The sequence below is a fragment of the Ovis aries genome, chromosome 16 (genome assembly GCF_016772045.2).
Source record: "Ovis aries strain OAR_USU_Benz2616 breed Rambouillet chromosome 16, ARS-UI_Ramb_v3.0, whole genome shotgun sequence".
In the NCBI taxonomy this organism is placed as follows: domain Eukaryota; kingdom Metazoa; phylum Chordata; class Mammalia; order Artiodactyla; family Bovidae; genus Ovis; species Ovis aries.
The window spans coordinates 7,976,199-7,995,374 of NC_056069.1; the positions used below are offsets into that span (position 1 = coordinate 7,976,199).

The following is a 19,176-nucleotide window of genomic DNA, read 5'->3' on the forward strand; positions in this document are numbered from 1 at the left end:
TTTCTTCTTGGCCCCCGCATACCCGTGTCTGTGATACCCCGACCTGAATGCCAGAGGAAGCCATATGTTGGAACATACCCAAATCTAGCCTGTCCGGGTCCTCATGTTCATTCAGTGGAACCACCGGGCTTTTCACACGCTGAAAAAGATAAAGTCAGGTCGGTTTTTTACAAGTTACTTACTTGCTAACCCTAATGTTTATTTTTGTAAATGGAAAAGCAACCTAAGAAAACATCAGGAAAGACATGTTACATATGTCACCATATGTAAACAGAAAAAACAAGTCTTGTAGTTAGTATTAAGAGCCAGAAGTAAGCAAAGGATCTGTACCAAGCTGAAGCATGCCTAAAAGCCATCCATAGACTATTTTATATTCAGGGAATATCTCCCAGGTTCATTTCTGAAGACACATTGTTGGGAAACATCTACGGATACCATCTTCAGGTACAAAGTTTTAGAAAATGTATTCAATTATCTCGCATAGACAAGACACATATATACAACCCAGAAAGACCACTAGGTTTAGTCATCAAGGGTAGAGATCGAAAATTTGATAGAGGAAATAATTCAAGTTATTCTCAACATGTCTTGAGACATATCCCTGAGGTTTGCTTGCTTTGGGTTTTTTCCTGTGTTTATTAGCACCAGATCTTCACTTCCACTTCAACTCCAGAGAGAAGCACAAAGAGGAAAACAGCCAGAGAACCATTACCTTTACATCCTCCTTCCTAGGTGGTGATCCACTGCACCCTGAATTCTTAATCTCTGCAAAAAGAATAATTATCATCAGGATCCACTGATAGGAACATCCTTTAAAAAAACAAAAAGGGAGGGGGGAAGAAGAAGAAAAAAGGTAGAGGGAAGAGAAACTAGATGACAAATACAAATGATTAGCTCAGAGCTGTCTGTGTGGAACTCGGTTCTAGATTTGGCTTCTTAAATAACTCCGCAGAGCAGTGTATCACTGACAGCCCACACTCTGGTATTATCTGTGTGGACCAAGACGTAAACAAGCCAGCCCAGGAGCTCTCACAGGAAATCCTGAGGAAGAAGATGACCGTTAAATAAACAAACCCCCCAACCCAGAAGCAAGGCCACGTGCTGACCGAAGCTTCTCCATACAGCACTCCTTCTAAGGATGTGACTCGTACCCACCTGAGGAAACCCCGCACTTCTCTTTCCTCCAGTACCACTGACTTCATGTTTCAAAAGAGCCGAGCTCGTTCTAGATGAGGTTCAGCCTTTCCTTGCCCATGATTTAAAGTAAAGAACAGCCCTAAACATCAGCCCAGCCCTTGGGCAGTGCCTGGCTCCATCTCACCAGCCGCAGGCACTGCTCTGCATAAAGGCTTTCCTGGAAGCATCAGTGCTCATGATGTTCTGGGATGAACAGGAAGGCCCACTTAAGGGGTATTTTTCTCTGTCTTGACTGATTGGTTCTCTTCCCCAATACTCAGTCGCCCGTAAACAAGAGCCACTGTGGTTGAAGCAAGCACTGAGAGCAGGTTTGGGCCTGAGAACAGAAGAGACGGCACTGCTGACAAGGGCAGTGGGGCGGAGATCTTCAACCAGGATTTGTGTTCGCATAACAACACCTTGGGCCCAGGCTCTCTTCTGCTTCTCTGCCCCCCGGGCTCTGCAGGATGCCAGTTCTGGGGAGCCCCTAGTTTTCCCAGCAGGTGCATTAACTAGGCATTCCCTCCTCTACTGACACTCCTGTTACTGTAAGGCACAGAGGTCTCACACCTCCGAGTAGGTTCATTCAGGCTCTTCTTCCTGCCTGGCAACAAGGCCGGCTCTCATCCACATTTCTGCTTAGAAAAAGTCTAAGGTCTTCATCTAGGTGGCTTTCTGGGACGAATCTTCACAGGCAAGGATGGAGCAGAGAAGTCAACAAACACAAAGTCATGCTGTGCTTTTTTAATCTGCATAACAATAACTTTGAACTTGCTTTATATTAAGCAAGTTAATAAGACAATTGCGTTCCACCACAGTACACTGGGATTTCCCTGGTATCTCAGCCGGTAAAGAAGCTGCCTGCAATGCAGGAGACCTGGGTTCGATCCCTGGGTTGAGAAGATCCCCTGGAGAAGACAAAAGCTACCAACTCCAGTATTCTGGCCTGGAGAATTTCATGGACTGTATAGTCCACAGGGTCACAAATAGTCGGACACAACTGAGCAACTTTCGCTTTCACTTTTCACAGTATATTGGGGCTTCCCTGGTAGTTCACCTGGTAAAGAATTTGCCTGCAATGCAGGAGACCCTGGTTCGATTCCTGGGTCAGGAAGATTCCCTGGAGAAGGGGCAGGCTACCTACGCCAGTATTCTTGGGCTTCCTTGGTGGCTCAGACAGTAAAGAATCCACCTGCAATGCAGGAGACCTGGGTTTGATCCCTGGGTTGGGAAGATGCCCTGAAGGAGGGCATGGAAACCCACTTCAGTATTCTTGGCTGGAGAATCCCCATGAATAGAGGAGCCTGGTGGGCTACAGTCTATGGGATCACAAAGAGTCGGACACAACTGAGGGACTAACACACACACACACACAGAATATATTGCTCTTGAATTCATACTGTATATTAGCCTCTGTGATGAAAAATGAAAGGACAATAGCTTCAATTTTATGTAGTCATGACCACTGACCTCAACAGGGACTAAGGACAAGACAGTAACTGATGCCCAGCCTTTTGTCGTCCAGCATCCCAACCCACCTTTACATGCACATCCCAAGTAAAGCCTCCAGGTGGCAGCAGAGTACCACCTGCAGAACAGGGCCCCTGATGGGAATGTCAACATGAGACAACTTCACCCTTCAAAAGCCTGCTGTTTAAGCACCAAAGTCCAAAACACTATGTTGGGAGAAAGTTTTCGTCCTACTGCACAGATGCAGAAAACTGATGTGAAGCTTCCCCTATAGTGTTTACCATATGAGAGCACAGCAAGTCTTCTGTTTTGAAATATATATAGCCAAACTAAAAATTCAGTGAGCACCCACCAACATGTTAAAAAAAAAAGAAGGGAAACTAGAACTGAAGTTTCAACAGACACGTGTGCACTCACAGCAAGAGAGCCACAGACATTTTTATTGCCCGTCACTGGCTATTACTTTAGAGCCATTTTAGACCACATACTCTTAAATGATAAGAATTCTGCATCTCAAAAGAATTCTGCACCTATGGCACTGATTCAGAAGAATAATACACATTTTATTCAGGGTTGCTGATGAAGAAAGCTCTGTCAGGTAATCCACCTGCAACAACAAAGGATGTGTTCACCCAGTAATCTGTTCAGAGTCCATCCCGGTGGTATGTTTGGATTCCATCTCCCTGCCCTCCTCTCAAAAAGCTAATCTTCATCTACAGCCAGCCTACATTTTCCTTACAGTCTAAATCAATGCTGTGCAAGATTCAAGCAAATAGTACAAACTATGTTAAAACAGATGTCTTCATAAAACGTATACTTCATCATTTTAAGAACTTTCAAAGCTATAAAGCCTTTATCTCAAAATCATTAAAAATACTTGTGACAATAATGGATCTTTAATTAATCTAGGATGATACAGAACTATATCTTAGAGGTTTTAAAGAATTTGGCACTCCTTCCACCGGAGTTTAATTGCTCCAGCAGAGTTTCCACTAAATGCCTAGGATCCTTTTACTCTCAGCCGTTGCACCACCAATTGCAGAGTGCAATCAAACTATTCATTGCTATAGCAACCTTCAGCGGATAATGATATCAGTAAACCCCAGCTATTCTGTTTTAAAGGCCTATTAATCTTGCCTTCAAGGCCCACCCAGAAGTAAAGATCACCCCCTCCTAAATCAGACTTACCAAACATCATAAACATGTTCTTTATTGCCAAACTATAATAGAATAAGAAGTAATCTCTAATATTCATGTTCACCAGGGACACTGCACCAGCAAACAGGGTTTTCAACACAGGATGGAGTAGCTGTAAGATTAATATCAATGTCTTGTTTAGAGACAGATTAGCCTAATAGATCTCAATTCTGTGCACAAACCATACTGTCTCCTTTTGAGAAATGGGACCACAGAGGTTAGACTTAAACAAAGAGAAAGCTACGTCAAAACTACAGGCTGCTCAGCATTCTTCAACTACAATTTGCTGTGCCGTCTGACTCCTCCCCCAGGAAGAAGCAAAAAGAACCTGGATCAGAAGCAGCTAGACAACTACTGCAGCTTCCCTTCCAGCTCAGGTTCAGCTCTCTACAATCAAGTCCCCAGCTGGGTTAGACTTGCAGGGCAGCGTCAAAAGCACAAAGGAAAACAAGGGGCATGCTCTCAGCTTGCTCTCCTGCCCCACCAATGCCCAAGGGTCTCACAGGGTAGTTCATAGTCTTTGAATGAATCCTCTTCTCCCAAAAGACTATAAGCACTAGGAAGGTTGGGTCCAATCAATTTAAGTCCAACACTTGCATCTCAAGGACCAAGCAGGGTGCCTTTCATATTACAGGTACTGAACAAATGCTTCTCTCCTTGACTAGGATCCAATGCCCCCAAATAACTGATGAGATAGAGTAGATCATTAGGGACAAAGAAGGGAAAGTTGTTCACTTTTTAAAATTACTAATTCCAATACTTTTCAACACTTTTAATACTACCATTATTTTGTCACAACTTCTGAAATGCCAGGTTGATGAGACAGATAATGCCTTTCCCCCGGCTTCCCCCGACTCCTCCAGCTCCGCAAGGCCCAAGCCACCCATTCGTCCCCAGTTACACACTGGAGTTTCACTAATAATTTCACTTCCATGAATCACCTCAATGTTTTATCCATGTGTGCATGTCTGATTCACAACATGAATGAGAGATTCAGAGCATGTTGTGAGATTAATTCACAACATGAATTCTCACAATATAGAGAATTACAATGGCAAAGGGAAAAAATTTGAAAATATCTGTGACGTCTACCACTCTCAATTCAGAGGTTATCACAACACTCTGACCTTTTGTTTCAGTATCACCATTATGTCTTTTTCACTGAAGGAATTATAACTTTTATTCTTATTAGGAATACTAGTAAATTTGGAAAACTCAGCAGTGGCCACAGGACTGGAAAAGGTCAGCTTTCATTCCAATCCCAAAGAAAGGCAATGCCAAAGAATGCTCAAACTACCACACAGTTACACTCATCTCACATGCTAGTAAAGTAATGCTCAAAATTCTCCAAGCCAGGCTTCAGCAATACATGAACCGTGAACTTCAGATGTTCCAGCTGGTTTTAGAAAAGGCAGAGGAACCAGAGATCAAACTGCCAACATCTGCTGGATCATGGAAAAAGCAAGAGAGTTCCAGAAAAACATCTATTTCTGCTTTATTGACTATGTCAAAGCATTTGACTGTGTGGATCACCACAAACTGTGGAAAATTCTGAAAGAGATGGGAATACCAGACCACCTGACCTGCCTCCTGAGAAATCTGTATGCAGGTCAGGAAGTAACAGTCAGAACTGGACATGGAACAACAGACTGGCTCCAAATCGGGAAAGGAGTACATCAAGGCTGTATATTGTCACCCTGTTTATTTAAATTATATGCAGAGTACATCATGAGAAACGCTGGGCTGGAAGAAGCATAAGCTGGAATCAAGATTGCCAGGAGAAATATCAATAACCTCAGATATGCAGATGACACCACCCTTATGGCAGAAAGTGAAGAAAAACTAAAGACTCTCTTGATGAAAGTGAAAGAGAGTCAAAAAGTTGGCTTAAAGCTCAATATTCAGAAAACAAAGATCATGGCATCTGGTCCCATCAATTCATGGCAAATAGATGGGGAAACAGTGGAAACAGTGTCAGACTTTATTTTTTGGGGCTCCAAAATCACTGCAGATGGTGACTATAGCCATGAAATTAAAAGATGTTTACTTCTTGGAAGGAAAGTTATGACCCACCTAGATAACATATTGAAAAGCAGAGACATTACTTTGCCAAAAAAGGTCCATCTAGTTAAGGCTATGGTTTTCCAGTGGTCATGTATGGATGTGAGAGTTGGACTGGGAAGAAAGCTGAGTGCCAAAGAACTGATGCTTTTAAACTGTGGTATTGGAGAAGACTCTTGCAAGTCCCTTGGACTGCAAGGAGATCCAATCAGTCTGTTCTAAAGGAGATCAGTCCTGGGTGTTCTTTGGAAGGAATGATGCTAAAGCTGAAACTCCAGTACTTTGGCCACCTCATGGGAAGAGTTGACTCATTGGAAAAGACCCTGATGCTGGGAGGGATTGGGGGCAGAAGACGAAGGGGACGACAGAGGATGAGATGGCTGGATGGCATCACCAACTCAATGGATGTGATTTTGAGTGAACTCCAGGAATTGGTGATGAACAGGGAGGCCTGGCATGCTGCAGTTCATGGGGTCGCAGAGTCGGACACGACTGAGCAACTGAACTGAACTGAGTAAGAACTATCATTTGGCCTTCCCCATATAAATATAGACTAGAAGAAACAATGAGAGACTTATCCACAGAAATATCAGCATGAGCCCTGCTAGTCCATGAGTTCCAACACTCCTGCCAATGCACCAAGCTCGACCCTCAACCAGGTTCCCACTGTGCCCTAGGATAAGCAGTCAGCGAGAGAACGTCAGGACGAGAAAAGACCTCAAACAACTCTGAAACATCATCTTCTGTGATAATTTTTCTATTTCTACTCTGCATTCTTTCAGAAAGAAATTAAAACACCTTTTTAAAAAAATACATACTGGGTTTTTTAATTTAAATGATTTGTAACACTTTTTTGAGCCACAAAAGTAATTAAGAAAACTTGAAAGGGACTAAGAAAAACAATCTATAAAGCCACCATTAATGGCTTAGTATAGTCTCTTCACGCATACACATACATATTTATAATTGTATATTTGTATTTGTGTGTGCATATATGTGTACATATGTGTGTGTATGTGTATATACGTAACAGCTTTAAAGTATAATTCAATACCATACTACTCCTCCATTTAAAGTATACAATTCAATGATTTTTAATATACTCAGAGTTGTGCAGTCCTCACCACAACCAGTTTTAGAACATTTTCATCACCCCAACAAGAAGCCCCATATCCATTAACTCTCGCTACTCATTTCTCCCCAACCACCACCTCTTCCACCCCAGCCCTCAGTAACCACTAACTGCTTTCTGTCTTCAGTTCAGTTCAGTTCAGTCCTCAGTCATGTCCGACTCTTTGCGACCCCATGGACTATAGCACGCCAGGCCTCCCTGTCCATCACCAACTCCCAGAGTTCACTCAGACTCACGTCCATCGAGTCCATGATGCCATCCAGCCATCTCATCCTCTGTCATCTCCTTCTCCTCCTGCCCCCAATCCCTCCCAGCATCAGGGTCTTTTCCAATGAGTCAACTCTTCGCATGAGGTGGCCAAAGTACTAGAGTTTCAGCTTTAGCATCATTCCTTCCACAGAAATCCCAGGGCTGATCTCCTTCAGAATGGACTGGTTGGATCTCCTTGCAGTCCAAGGGACTCTCAAGAGTCTTCTCCAACACCGCAGTTCAAAAGCATCAGTGGATGCCATTTTGGATATTTCACATAAGTGGAATTATACAGTATGTGGTCTCTTATAACTGGCTTCCTTCACAAAGCATGTTGTCAAGGTCCTTTCATGTCATAATGCATCAGTACCTCATCCCTTTTTCCTACTAAATACTATCTGTCTCCCTTGTATAGATAGATCACATTTTTGTGTGTCCACTTCTCAGTTGATGGACTTTTTGGATTGTTTCCACTTTTTTGGCAGTTATGAATAATGCCACTTTGAACATTTGTGTACAAGTTTGAAGAGATCTATGTTTTCATTTCTCTTAAGTATATATCTAGGAGTGTCATCACTGGGTAATATGACAGCTTTATGTTTAATATTTTTTAATTATATATATATATATATTTACATCTCCAGTGTGTACTCTCTCCTACACCCAGCCCCATAAAATCTCAATCAGTCAAAAATTAAGTCATGAGGTTAAAAAAAAAAAAGGTATCCTCAGCCCCCAAATTTGGTTGTAACTATCAACTAAGCAGAAGCTCTAAGTCACTGTATTTCAAATTGAGGTTAGGACATAATCTTCCTGATTTACTCAACTGCTTGAATAAAATGAGGCAAGGTCATCTTTCAACAACATAAACAGAATTCAATTTTCTCTTAGGAATACTGTTATGTCCCTAAGATTTCACACTTGGATTATAGTTCAATTCAGAAAAAGAAAAAACAGAATAAAAACTCCTTAATTATACCTTCAACTTGAGCTTATTTCAACCATATCAGACTCCTCAGTTAATATGCTTAGTAAATGCTTGTCCTTCCCCTACTCCTGCTAATCTGACCTAGCTAGAGCCGTAGGGGGCAAAATTAGCTGTGCTCAGATGAGCTCTGAGAAATCCAAGATTCTTTCCAGCTCAAACTAGGATTCTTTAATTCTATGATGTACTGGGAGAGGTCAGATGGAGAATTTGTGTGTGTCTGAGAAAATACTAATACTATTGTCATAATACACAAAATGGACATTATATCAGCTTGGTATCTTATTTTAATCCTTGGACTTATAATGATGAAACTGATTCTTTTCTGGGGGCAGGGGGAAGAAAGTGGACTGGCAAAGTCAGATATAGAAACAGAGAGAAGGCTGAGCTCTCTGTCAAATGAAGGAAACACAGGTGACTTCCTGGGGTTTTGAAGTACGTTCTCTGGGTATGATTGGTAATTGTCTTGCAGATGCCCAAGTACTTGACTTCAAGGTAAACAACTCTGATCAAGCCCTTGGATGGACACTTCACAATGGGGTTAAAATAAGAGCTGTGTTCCCAGCTGAGTAATCACCCCTGCAGAACAGCCTTCGTAAGGGCTATCCTAAATCCCGAACGCCTCGGGCCCCAGCCATCCTGGTTAAAGGATCTGCATCTTGACAAGACACTGGAACCATATTCAAAAGTTCTAAAAAGATACATGAAGCCACAGTATTTAAAACGAAAATTCTTGGAAAAGAAAGTCTGCATGGATAAAACACCTCTTACTGGATTTCCCAACAATATTTCACAGGAGAGGTTCAAATAAGGAGAATCGATCAAATGATTTGGCTCCTATGTGAAATACAAAAGGAAAAAGGATGAGTCTATCTACAAGTGAATCTACCTACAAAACAGAAATAGAGTTACAGACGTGGAAAACAGACATGGCTACCAGGGGGAAGAAGGGGAGGGATAAACTGGAAGACTGGGATCGACATATACATACTACTCTATATAAAGCAGATGACTAGTAAGAACATGCCGCACAGCAGAGCAACTCTACTCAATACTCTGTAATGGCCTGTATGGGGAAAGACTCTATGATAGAGCGGATGTATGTACACGTGTAACTGATTCACTTGACTGTCCGCCTGAAACAAACGCAACATTGTAAATCAACTATACTTTAATAAAACCTTTTTAGAAAAAAAGGAGAACCCACCACACAACACCCTCTTCCCGCGTCACTCAGAGCACAGAGAAGAGCTGCACCTCCGTCTAAAGAACGCTCAAGCGAAAGATTGCTCACCTGGTCACTGCGACGTGAAGGCTACACCCTGATATCGCAGCCGCACACTGTAACTCACGCTCATCTCGAGATAGCGTTGGCTAAGCATCCCAAGGTGCCCCACCTGCATTTTCTCATTTAAACCTTATTTTGAAGGAAGTATGAAATGACACTCCCACTCCATTCTCCACAAAAGGAAACGCAGCGGAGTCACTCGCATCCTGTTGAGCAGTCAGTTCACGGCAGAGCCGAGGTTTTGAGCAGAGGCTGCTCATTGCTGGTGTGTCATCAAGACATGTCTCTGCATGCGGGTCACAATCTCTCATCATAGCAGACAGGTCAGTCATGTGGAAAACAGCTCATTTCTAGGCAAGGATTCCAGTTTTGCACTATTCCATCGTACAAAAGCTGGAGAGGATTCTAGAGCAGCAGTCCAAAGTCTAAGCACGTAAATGTTCTGTGACAGAAGGGTGGCGGGCGTCTACAGCATGGTGGGTAAGAACGTGCCCACCTGAGTTCTGACTGACCGAGCAAGCTGTGTCACCCCACACAAGATACGTGGCCTCTCTCTGCTACCACCTCCTCGTGGCCACAATGTGATTCCTGACTCCCAAAAGTGCCCCTCTGCAGGGCCACGGGGGGGTGTGCTCTGCGAGTGTGCAAATGTGGCTCGGCTCCCAGCAGCACACCCAGCACCTCGAGCAGCGCCTGTCCCTCCACAGAGACGCGAGAGAGTCAGAGCAAGCACACTCCAAAGGTTTTTTCCTCTTGGTCCTTTTGGGTAACTGCTTCATCACCAGTAATGAGCACAGTGCCTGGCAGAGTGGAGCACTCAGCAGAGGCTCACTGAACAGTAAGTCAGTGGGCGTGCAGGGTGAATGTCTGCCTGCCTAGATCGGCTTTTGCATGGGGACCCCCAGCCCCTCCGCCTTCCGCACGAGACAGTGAGCGGGAAGCCCCTCTGAGGCAGCTGGAACTGCCACCTTGGCCCTGAAGGAGACAATTTCTCCCTCTCCCTTGGTGTCTGGCATTCAGGTTGCAAGCCCAACTCCCTATTTCCTTGTTAGAATGTGCGAGATAATTTGTGGTAAGAAGACAACAACATAAAAGACCACTCACATAAAATTTGAGACAGACAATTACACAGGGCTTTTTAAAATGGCAAAATAATAGAAGAAAATGGATTCATATAGAGGTCAGTGGTATTGCGATGGTTGTATTTTACAGCCCCATACAATCTAGGTAGGTAACAGCCTCCCAAACAACATTAAAAAGTACTGTGGGCTATGTGAGCTCAGCATTCAAGATGACCATGAGTAGTTTCAAAAATGCCTCCCAAGCCTCTTCTCGGTGTGAGAATTATATGCTAAGAGATGGAGAGAATCCACATGGTGGGGAAAAGAGAGGACATAATAAGCTTGAGAAAGGGCAGAATCAGGAGAGATGAAGAGTAACATTCCCAAAGCACCTTCCACAGATCATTTTCATAACATGTTGAGAACGAAGAAAAAGGGAATTCTCCCATGATCAAGTCAGAGAACTGTTGGGTTAAATAAGAAACACAGGTTTCCTGACTGCAAGACTTACTAGAACCTACAAAACATTAAATGCATTCTTGATTTGCAAAGTCGCAAAGAGCTGGACACAGCTGAGCAACTGACACGCAATTTCCAACGAGGGGTTTCATGTGTAGCATCTCTACTTATGTGGACAAAGAATTCTTATTCTTCAGAGCATTTTCCAAGGTTGGTGTTCTGTACAATGCTCCTTAGGAACTACCAGAATAGGAGATCAAATGAGGACAACGATGTCAAGAGACAAAATGGAGTCAATTGGTGGATCAATACACACTGATAATTAGCTTATTCGTCCAAGCATAGTGAAAATGAGGTGACTCTTTGCCCATTTATTTCATTTGGAATAACATCTCACCATTCTGGGAGAACAATTACAATCATGAAATTATGGAAACATAATTGATTCAGAGACAATAATAAAAACATTTATCACAGTAATAGGGAACAAGTATATTTCTAAGTTAAAGCTATTATTATCTTTTAATCAATGGTAGCTATAGATACACACGTAAAACATCCCCCTATACCCCAGGAGGAGTAGAAAAACATGATCTATTAAGAATCTTCTATGATATCTCAAAGGGAAAGTTTACTTTGGGGGCTTAAATAGGGGGGAAAAAATCAAGCTCTCACACTCAAAAGGTTTTGTTCTTCCTGTTGAGTTGCCTGCAGACTTTACAATGAACAAAAACAAATTGGATGTTTTCATTTTAGCTAAATACTGCCCTCTGCTGGAATGTGCACACAGTTTCTAACGTGTCTTCCAAGGGTACAGACATCCAAGCATTGTCTATAAGGTCTATAAAATACACACATTAATTATTTGGCATTAGAGGATTTGCGTTTCTATCCAAACTCTTTTGCTTATTGATTGAGTGATTTCAGTCCAGCTAGCAGCCAGGTATATTAATATGGCTGACCCTGGGGCCCACCAAATTCAACCTAAAACTGAGTACTTATTTTGTCATGATCCTGTCTCTTATAAGGCCTAGCCTACTGGGCGACACACCAGGAACGGAAGAATCACCCTTCTCCCTCACCACTGACACCCACTTGACACCCTACACCTTCAGGACGGTCCCCCTCCATCCCTCCATCTCCAATCTCCTCACACTGCTCTGGCGCAGATCCTCTTCCGCATTCCGTGTGGCAGCCCCCGGCCCCTCTAACCCATTCTCCTCAGTCTCGAAGAGCGAGCTGCCTAAATAACAACCTGAACTAATTTGCTTAAAACAGTTTCCAGAGCTGTCAGGGCGGAGTTCCGATTCCTTGCCTGTGTACAAGCCCTGCTGATCTGCTACCCTTTCAGGGCTATGTCCCTGGCATCTCTCTCTCTCTCTCTCTCACACACACACATGTACCTATACTCCAGGGCCAGAAAGTGACCTGCATTTTCCCCAATGCATTATCTGGTTCAGGACTCTGTACTGCACATATTCCAATTGTCTAGAATTCCCTTCCTTCTATTAGATCACGGCATTGGGGTCACCTCCACCAAGCAGCTTTCCTGGGCCTCTCCACCATCACACTCCACAAAGTTCTCTCAGTGTTATTTGCCTGTGACTCCTGAAGCACTTACAATGTGCCGAGACAGCTTGTTTTTCCATGTCAGTTCCAAAGTGTCAACCCCATCTTTTACTATTTTTTAAAAAATAGTAAAAGTATAATGTTTTTAAATATTAAAAATATAAAATAGCAAAAACATCTTCTACTATTGTGATTATGTAACTATTACATGATATCATTGTATCATGATTGGTCAACAGAAAATAACAGAATCCTATATCACTAAAACTACCATTAATACAGACACCTGTAATCACTTTTTAAAATCAGATGCATAATAGAATTACCTTGGAATTTCTTGAAAAATACAAATGCCTAAGCATTGCTATTTTTCTCCAAAGCTCCAGATGTCTTTCTGATGAGAAGCCATGTTTAAAAACAACTGGACTATATGATGATCGTTTACTTTTATCTAGTTTGCTTCACTTGTTCTATTTCACATTCAGGCTCTCATTTCATTCCGTTCCCCAATCTCTGTCTCTTTTTGTTGTTGTTCTTTCTCAAGCCTTTTTCAAAAATAGTAGAAAAGCTTTTGGATACATATGTGTATACAGTATGTATAATATAATGTATATTTTAGAAAATTTACGAATTTTTGCCTAGCTAGAAAAATTATGACATTTTGATTCCACTTGTTTGACTCAGTATGAATAGAATGCTGTATTTCTAATTTATATTCACTCAAAACTTTGATATAGTTCCATGTATTTGGCATCTGGTATTACTGCTAAAAGTCTAGAAAATTTATTATCTTAGTGATTTTTAAAAAGTTTGAATAAGGCTTGAAACTTCTAATCCAATTCTGAGAATACAAAAAAGTACTACACTGTAAAAAAAAAACAAACCAGGAAATTAACAAGTGATATAGTATTATTAAGTAAAGTACAAATATTATTTAAATTTCAGAAAATTTTATACTAGTGTCTACTATTTGTTTTCATACATTATTCAAGACTCTATACTGTATTTAACTGCATTGAGCAGCTTCAGCTGCATGCAACAAATCCTGATAAGTTCTCTTTTCATTTTTATTCTATTACAAATATTTTCCAATGTTCCGTGTTATGGCTTCTTAGATACACCCATCATTTAAAAGTGGACATTTAATTTCCAAATACAGGGCATTTTCTTTAAAGTATCTTCAATATTAATTTCTCTTTTGATACTAATTTCTCATTTAAATGCTTTCTCTGCAATCACTTTCTGTGTTTTTCTCATTCTAACTTTATTGAGTCTTTCAACGGCTAAGTCAAAGATCTCTTCGTAAATGTCACACTGCACTTGAAAATATGTGGATTATTTTCAGATATCTTTTGATGTTATTTCCAACATAATTCCACAGTGATAAGAGAAGAGACTCTGTATTATTTCAATACCTCTAGACCGTGAAACTTTTGCACCTCGTTTTACATCCTTGGATATGTTCCAGTGTCTCTGAGTTTACAGTCTCCAGGAATTTGAATAGAATTTGTATCCTACTAATTATGTTGAATTGGTTCATAGTGTTTTTCGGGTCTACTATAGCCTTCTACTTCTCTGTATAGTCATTCTATTAATTTTTGAGAGTTTGATATTAAAACTCCAACTAAAAATCTTAATTTATCTACTTATAAAACAATTGTAATATATAATGGAATCATACATAACCTTATTCTGTATGTTCCAAGTCTCCTGTAAATGTGTTATCATACTTTCATAACTTAAAAAAGAGATTTTTTTTTAAACTGGATTTGTCACTGGGACTTGCCAACAGATTAGATCTACTTGTGTGTGTTAAAGGGGAAAGAAAGAACCTAAACTGAAGTAGAGATCACATGCCCTAGTAAGGTGCCAAGTTGGAGAAAACAAGAAAGTATCATAGTCTACAAACAAGCTGGATGTTACATGCAAGTGTGCCATCAACACGACTCCCCATTATGATGTGGAACAGGGTAGTGAGGATGCATTTTCAAACACACACCTCTTGCTGTGGACACCCACCTCGAGCAGATTTGGACATTCAGCCTCTGAAGCATCATCAGCGATGTGAACCACCGTGCAGGACAGCCTGGGTTGGGTGGGGCCGCCTGGACCCTGAAGACACTCAGCACCCCTCAGCACTCACCTCTCACAGCAGTGGAGCTCCCCAGACCCCACGACAATCAGGACACCCTGATCCTCCAACCTCCATCCTCTAGGACCTCACAGCCTCCATCCTCTGGGACCCACTTGCCCAGCACAGAGCAGAGGCTCCACAGAGGTGGAACGAGCTGGAGAACAGGAGAGTGACAAAGGGCTGAATGGAACAGCCTGACCTTGGTAATGAGAGGAAAGCCCTCTGCATGTCAGGAGAGGTCCCCAAGCACTGTGGGAGGAAACCAGTAAATGCTAACTGAATAAAAAGTGGGAACACACAGTACCTTGGATCAGTGCTGCTGGAGGAACTCTGGGCCCTGCTGCCCCAGAGCACCCTACTCTTGCCTCTGAGTCCATCGGCCCCTGCTCTCCTTCTCCACACACTTCAACTCCCAGTTGACTAGAGAATGCTAAGCACTTTCTGAGTTCCCCAGGTGGGGAAGGAGCATGCATACCTTCTTCAGTTTCTGCAGCGCTGGAGGGCATATCTGGTTTCTCTGACGTGGCTTCTTGCTCTTCCAGAGCCTAAGAAAGGCAGGGAAAAAAAAATCACTGAAAGCCGTTTGAGGCTTCAGATATGCAGCAAGAGATGCAGATCACAACTGAGGATCTGAGAGGTGAAACAGCCAGAGGCAAAGCCAGGGGAGGTGGGGGCAGATGGGGTGTCGGGGAACATGAAACAGCAGCCTGCATGACACAAGAGATGGTGGAAGGAACCCGAAAGACAAGGGCCAAAACTGTCTCCGCTAGTGGTTCTCACTGCTTCTCCTGATCGCAACACCAGAAGGTTCTCAGGAGCATGAGACACGAACCAAAAGGGGGACAGAGAAGAGTAAAGCTTGAAATCGGTAAGAAGGGCTGCTGTTTTATGCACCTGCCTGCCTAGACTCCCATCCATACCCGAAGACACAGGGATCAGGGGCCTGAAGAGCAGGGGCAAACACTAATACAGAGAGGACCACTGTGATACATGGAGCACCTGGGATGAGCATAAGCCAAGGGTTGCATGTTGGCACAGGCAGGATCAGGCTGTTCCTGGCCAAGACTGGGTCATGAGCTGTAGATAGAATGAGGTTACCCTGACAGCCCTCTGTACTTCCTTTTCAAATGGATTCCACACAGTCAACGAAAATGTGAAGAGACAGAATTATGTGTTGATGTGTCAAAACCTATCCAAGCCTGCAACAGCACATGTTCCAAAACAAATACACGGGCGAACAGGGGCGGGCAACCCTCCAACCAACAGAGACCCCTAAACCACCTCCCCACCCTCCGCCCTGGGCATGCTTTTCAGCTCAGCGCAGCAAGTGCTTATTCATGACTGTGTCAGAGCATCCCGCAGCCAGAGCAAAAAGAACAGGAAAATAGACATAATTGACTAAATCACAAAGAGGCAAGGAACAAGCAGTCCCCAGGCACCCAGCTTCTGTGGCTATTACCTGTCCCTAGCCTGACTCCCAGGACACCGTACTCACTCTTTTAGGGCCCATGATGGAATGAATGGATGGACCAGAGCAGGTATGTCTGGGGAGGTACTAAGGAAATGGCAGGATGAGGGAAAGCGCTACTTGCAAAATCGTGTCCTGCTGTTTGCAACCCCATGGAATGTAGCCCGCCAGACTCCTCTGTCCAGAAGATTATCCAGGCAGAAGTACTGGAGTGGATAGCCATTCCCTCCTTCAGGGGATCCTCCCAGCTGAACCCAGGTCTCCAGCATTGCAGGCAGATTCCTTACCATCTAGGCCACCAGGGGAGCCTCACAGGATGGGTACCTGGGGTTAAAAGGGGACTGACCACACAGGTTCAAGGCCAAAGACAGCCCCTGACTCCATGTGTTTACCTGGGGGTCAGCCTTAACCCCCAAATCCTAGTCTCAAAGGCAACTGGCAAGTCTATGCAAAAATGACATCAGGCAATGCTGGTTTCTTATTACAAAATAAGGAAATACTTCTTTTGTAATTAAAACTTAATTTTTATTCCTGTAATTTTGGATACAACTTCGGAACATTTATAGCTCCCAGCCGTCTTATACATTAATTTTAGCCAATTTCTAAAATTAAATTATCAGTATTCGATTAACATAAAAAGCATTGTTATGTAGAAAAAACAAAAACATGATTAAAGATATAGCTAATATTTAATTTCCTAATAACTACCTTTACACTTTGGATATTTAACACAAACCTGTCATTTTCAGGATTTAATATTTATTACAAATGATCAGTCTACCAGTGTCAGCTATAATATCACGTAATAACATGAATCTGTTACAACTCAGAACAAGGATTGCTTCTGAATGGGATCACCATCACCTGTACAGGTCTTGTATCCTGTAGAGCAAACTCCAGTTTCTGCAGCAGGTTTTATTGTCGTCAGGCTAGAAGGCTGCAGATAACTGAGCAATGCCTGAACCCAGACGCGGAAGCTGCCTCGAGAACAAATGAGTTCTATTTCTATTACATAGAAATAGACTTTTAGACATCTAAGATTTAATAAATAAATATTTCATTACACTATATATAATTTTACATGTTAACCCAAATTGTAAAACTTTAGTGTGGACAGCCTATATGATGATCACTACCTGCTTACATTTACCTGGACTCGTCCATCTGGCTATAACCCTTTCCTTGTGTTCAATTAATTCACTAGAGCAGCTCACAGAACATAGAAACATTTTATTTACTAGCTTCCAGGTTTATTATCAGTTCAGTTCAGTTCAGTCCCTCAGTTGTGTCCGACTCTTTGCGACCCCATGAACTGCAGCACACCAGGCCTCCCTGTCCATCACCAACTCCCGGAGTCCACTCAACCCTATGTCCATTGAGTTGGTGATGCCATCCAACCATCTCTTCCTCCATCGTCCCCTTCTCCTCCTGCCCTCAATCTTTCCCAGCATCAAGGTCTTTTCAAATGAGTCAGCTCTTCGCATCAGGTGGCCAAAATATTGGAGTTTCGGCTTCAGCATCAGTCCTTCCAATGAATATTCAGGACTGATTTCCTTTAGGATGGACTGGTTGGACCTCCTTGCAGTCCAAGGGACTCTCAAGAGTCTTCTCCAACACCACAGTTCAAAAGCATCCAATTCTTCAGTACTCAGCTTTCTTTAGAGTCCAACTCTCACATCCATACATGACTACTGGAAAAACCAGAGCCTTGACTGGACGGACCTTTGTTGGCAAAGTAATGTCTCTGCTTTTTAATATACTGTCTAGGTTGCTCATAAATTTCCTTCCAGGGAGCAAGTGTCTTTTAATTTCATGGCTGCAATCACCATCTGCAGTGATTCTGGAGCCCAGAAAAATAGTTAGCCACTGTTTCCCCATCTATTTGCCATAAAGTGATGGGACTGGATGCCATGATCTTCGTTTTCTGAATGTTGAGCTTTAAGCCAACTTTTTCACTCTCCTCTTTCACTTTCATCAAGAGACTCCTTAGTTCTTCTTCACTTTCTGCCATAAAGGTGGTGTCATCTGCATATCTGAGGTTATTGATAAATACATGGTAACTCTAATAAAATAGCTATATATATAAGAGAATATAACTCAGGAATAACCAGATGGAAGAGACATACAGGGCAGGGTCTGAGGAAAGGGCACAGAGTTTCCGTGCCGCTCCAGGCAGGCCAGTCACCCAGCACTTCCAGCCAGTTCCCCAACTGGAAAGATCTCTGAATCCAGTCCTCTGGGGTTTTAATGAAGGCTTGCTTTATTAACAAGGCATGCTAGACGAAGTCTTTGTCCTTGGGTGATGAAACTATACCTTCAGGTCCTTTCCCCTCCCTGAAGGTCCAGGAGGTAGGACTGAAAGTGGGTGGGTCTCCTGGTAACTAGCCCCTATCCTTAAGTGCTTTCCTATAGTTGCCAGATTAGCATAACAACAAAAAAACACACACACATTTATCTGCTCAACATTTAGGAAATCCCAAAGGTCTCGAGAGCTATGAGCCAAGAACCATGGACTGAAACCAAATATATTTCTTACCGTAAGTTATGACATCACAATTTCTGGAAGAACCTCAGCCTCATTCCCTTCCCAGTCTCCCTATACACCACCCAACCAACAGGTCAGGGCAGGAAGGATTAAAAAAAAAAAAAAAGGGATGCTGATACTTGGAACACAAGGCCATCCCACTGCGATGGATTCTTCTTTTACCAAGTGTTTTCCATAAAACGAAAATCTCTGATACACTAGAAAGTAACCTTCAGTTGGTCTTTGTTATAGCATAATCCACTATAATCAATTATTAAAGCATCTAGATTTACTCATCCTAAATCTCCCAAAATCATCAGTAAAAATGATCTCAAATAGGTTACGAGAAATTACAAATCTGACTTAAGTTGGAGGTTTTTATAATGAAAGAAATGTTCCGAAT

At 42.5% G+C, this 19,176-nt stretch overlaps 1 protein-coding gene across 4 annotated transcripts in view; it reads right to left on the minus strand.

Moving 5' to 3' along the window:
- The window catches only part of ARHGEF28 (Rho guanine nucleotide exchange factor 28), a 350,771-nt gene that overhangs the window by 156,549 nt on the left and 175,046 nt on the right, over positions 1 to 19,176 (minus strand). For all 4 annotated transcript variants that reach the window (XM_060400313.1, XM_060400314.1, XM_060400312.1 and 1 more), the window contains exons 7-9: positions 15,257 to 15,326; positions 713 to 765; positions 79 to 139 (exon numbers count right to left, since the gene is read on the minus strand). In XM_060400313.1, the coding sequence (XP_060256296.1) occupies positions 79 to 139; positions 713 to 765; positions 15,257 to 15,326 (184 nt within the window). The remainder of the gene's footprint in view (positions 1 to 78; positions 140 to 712; positions 766 to 15,256; positions 15,327 to 19,176) is intronic.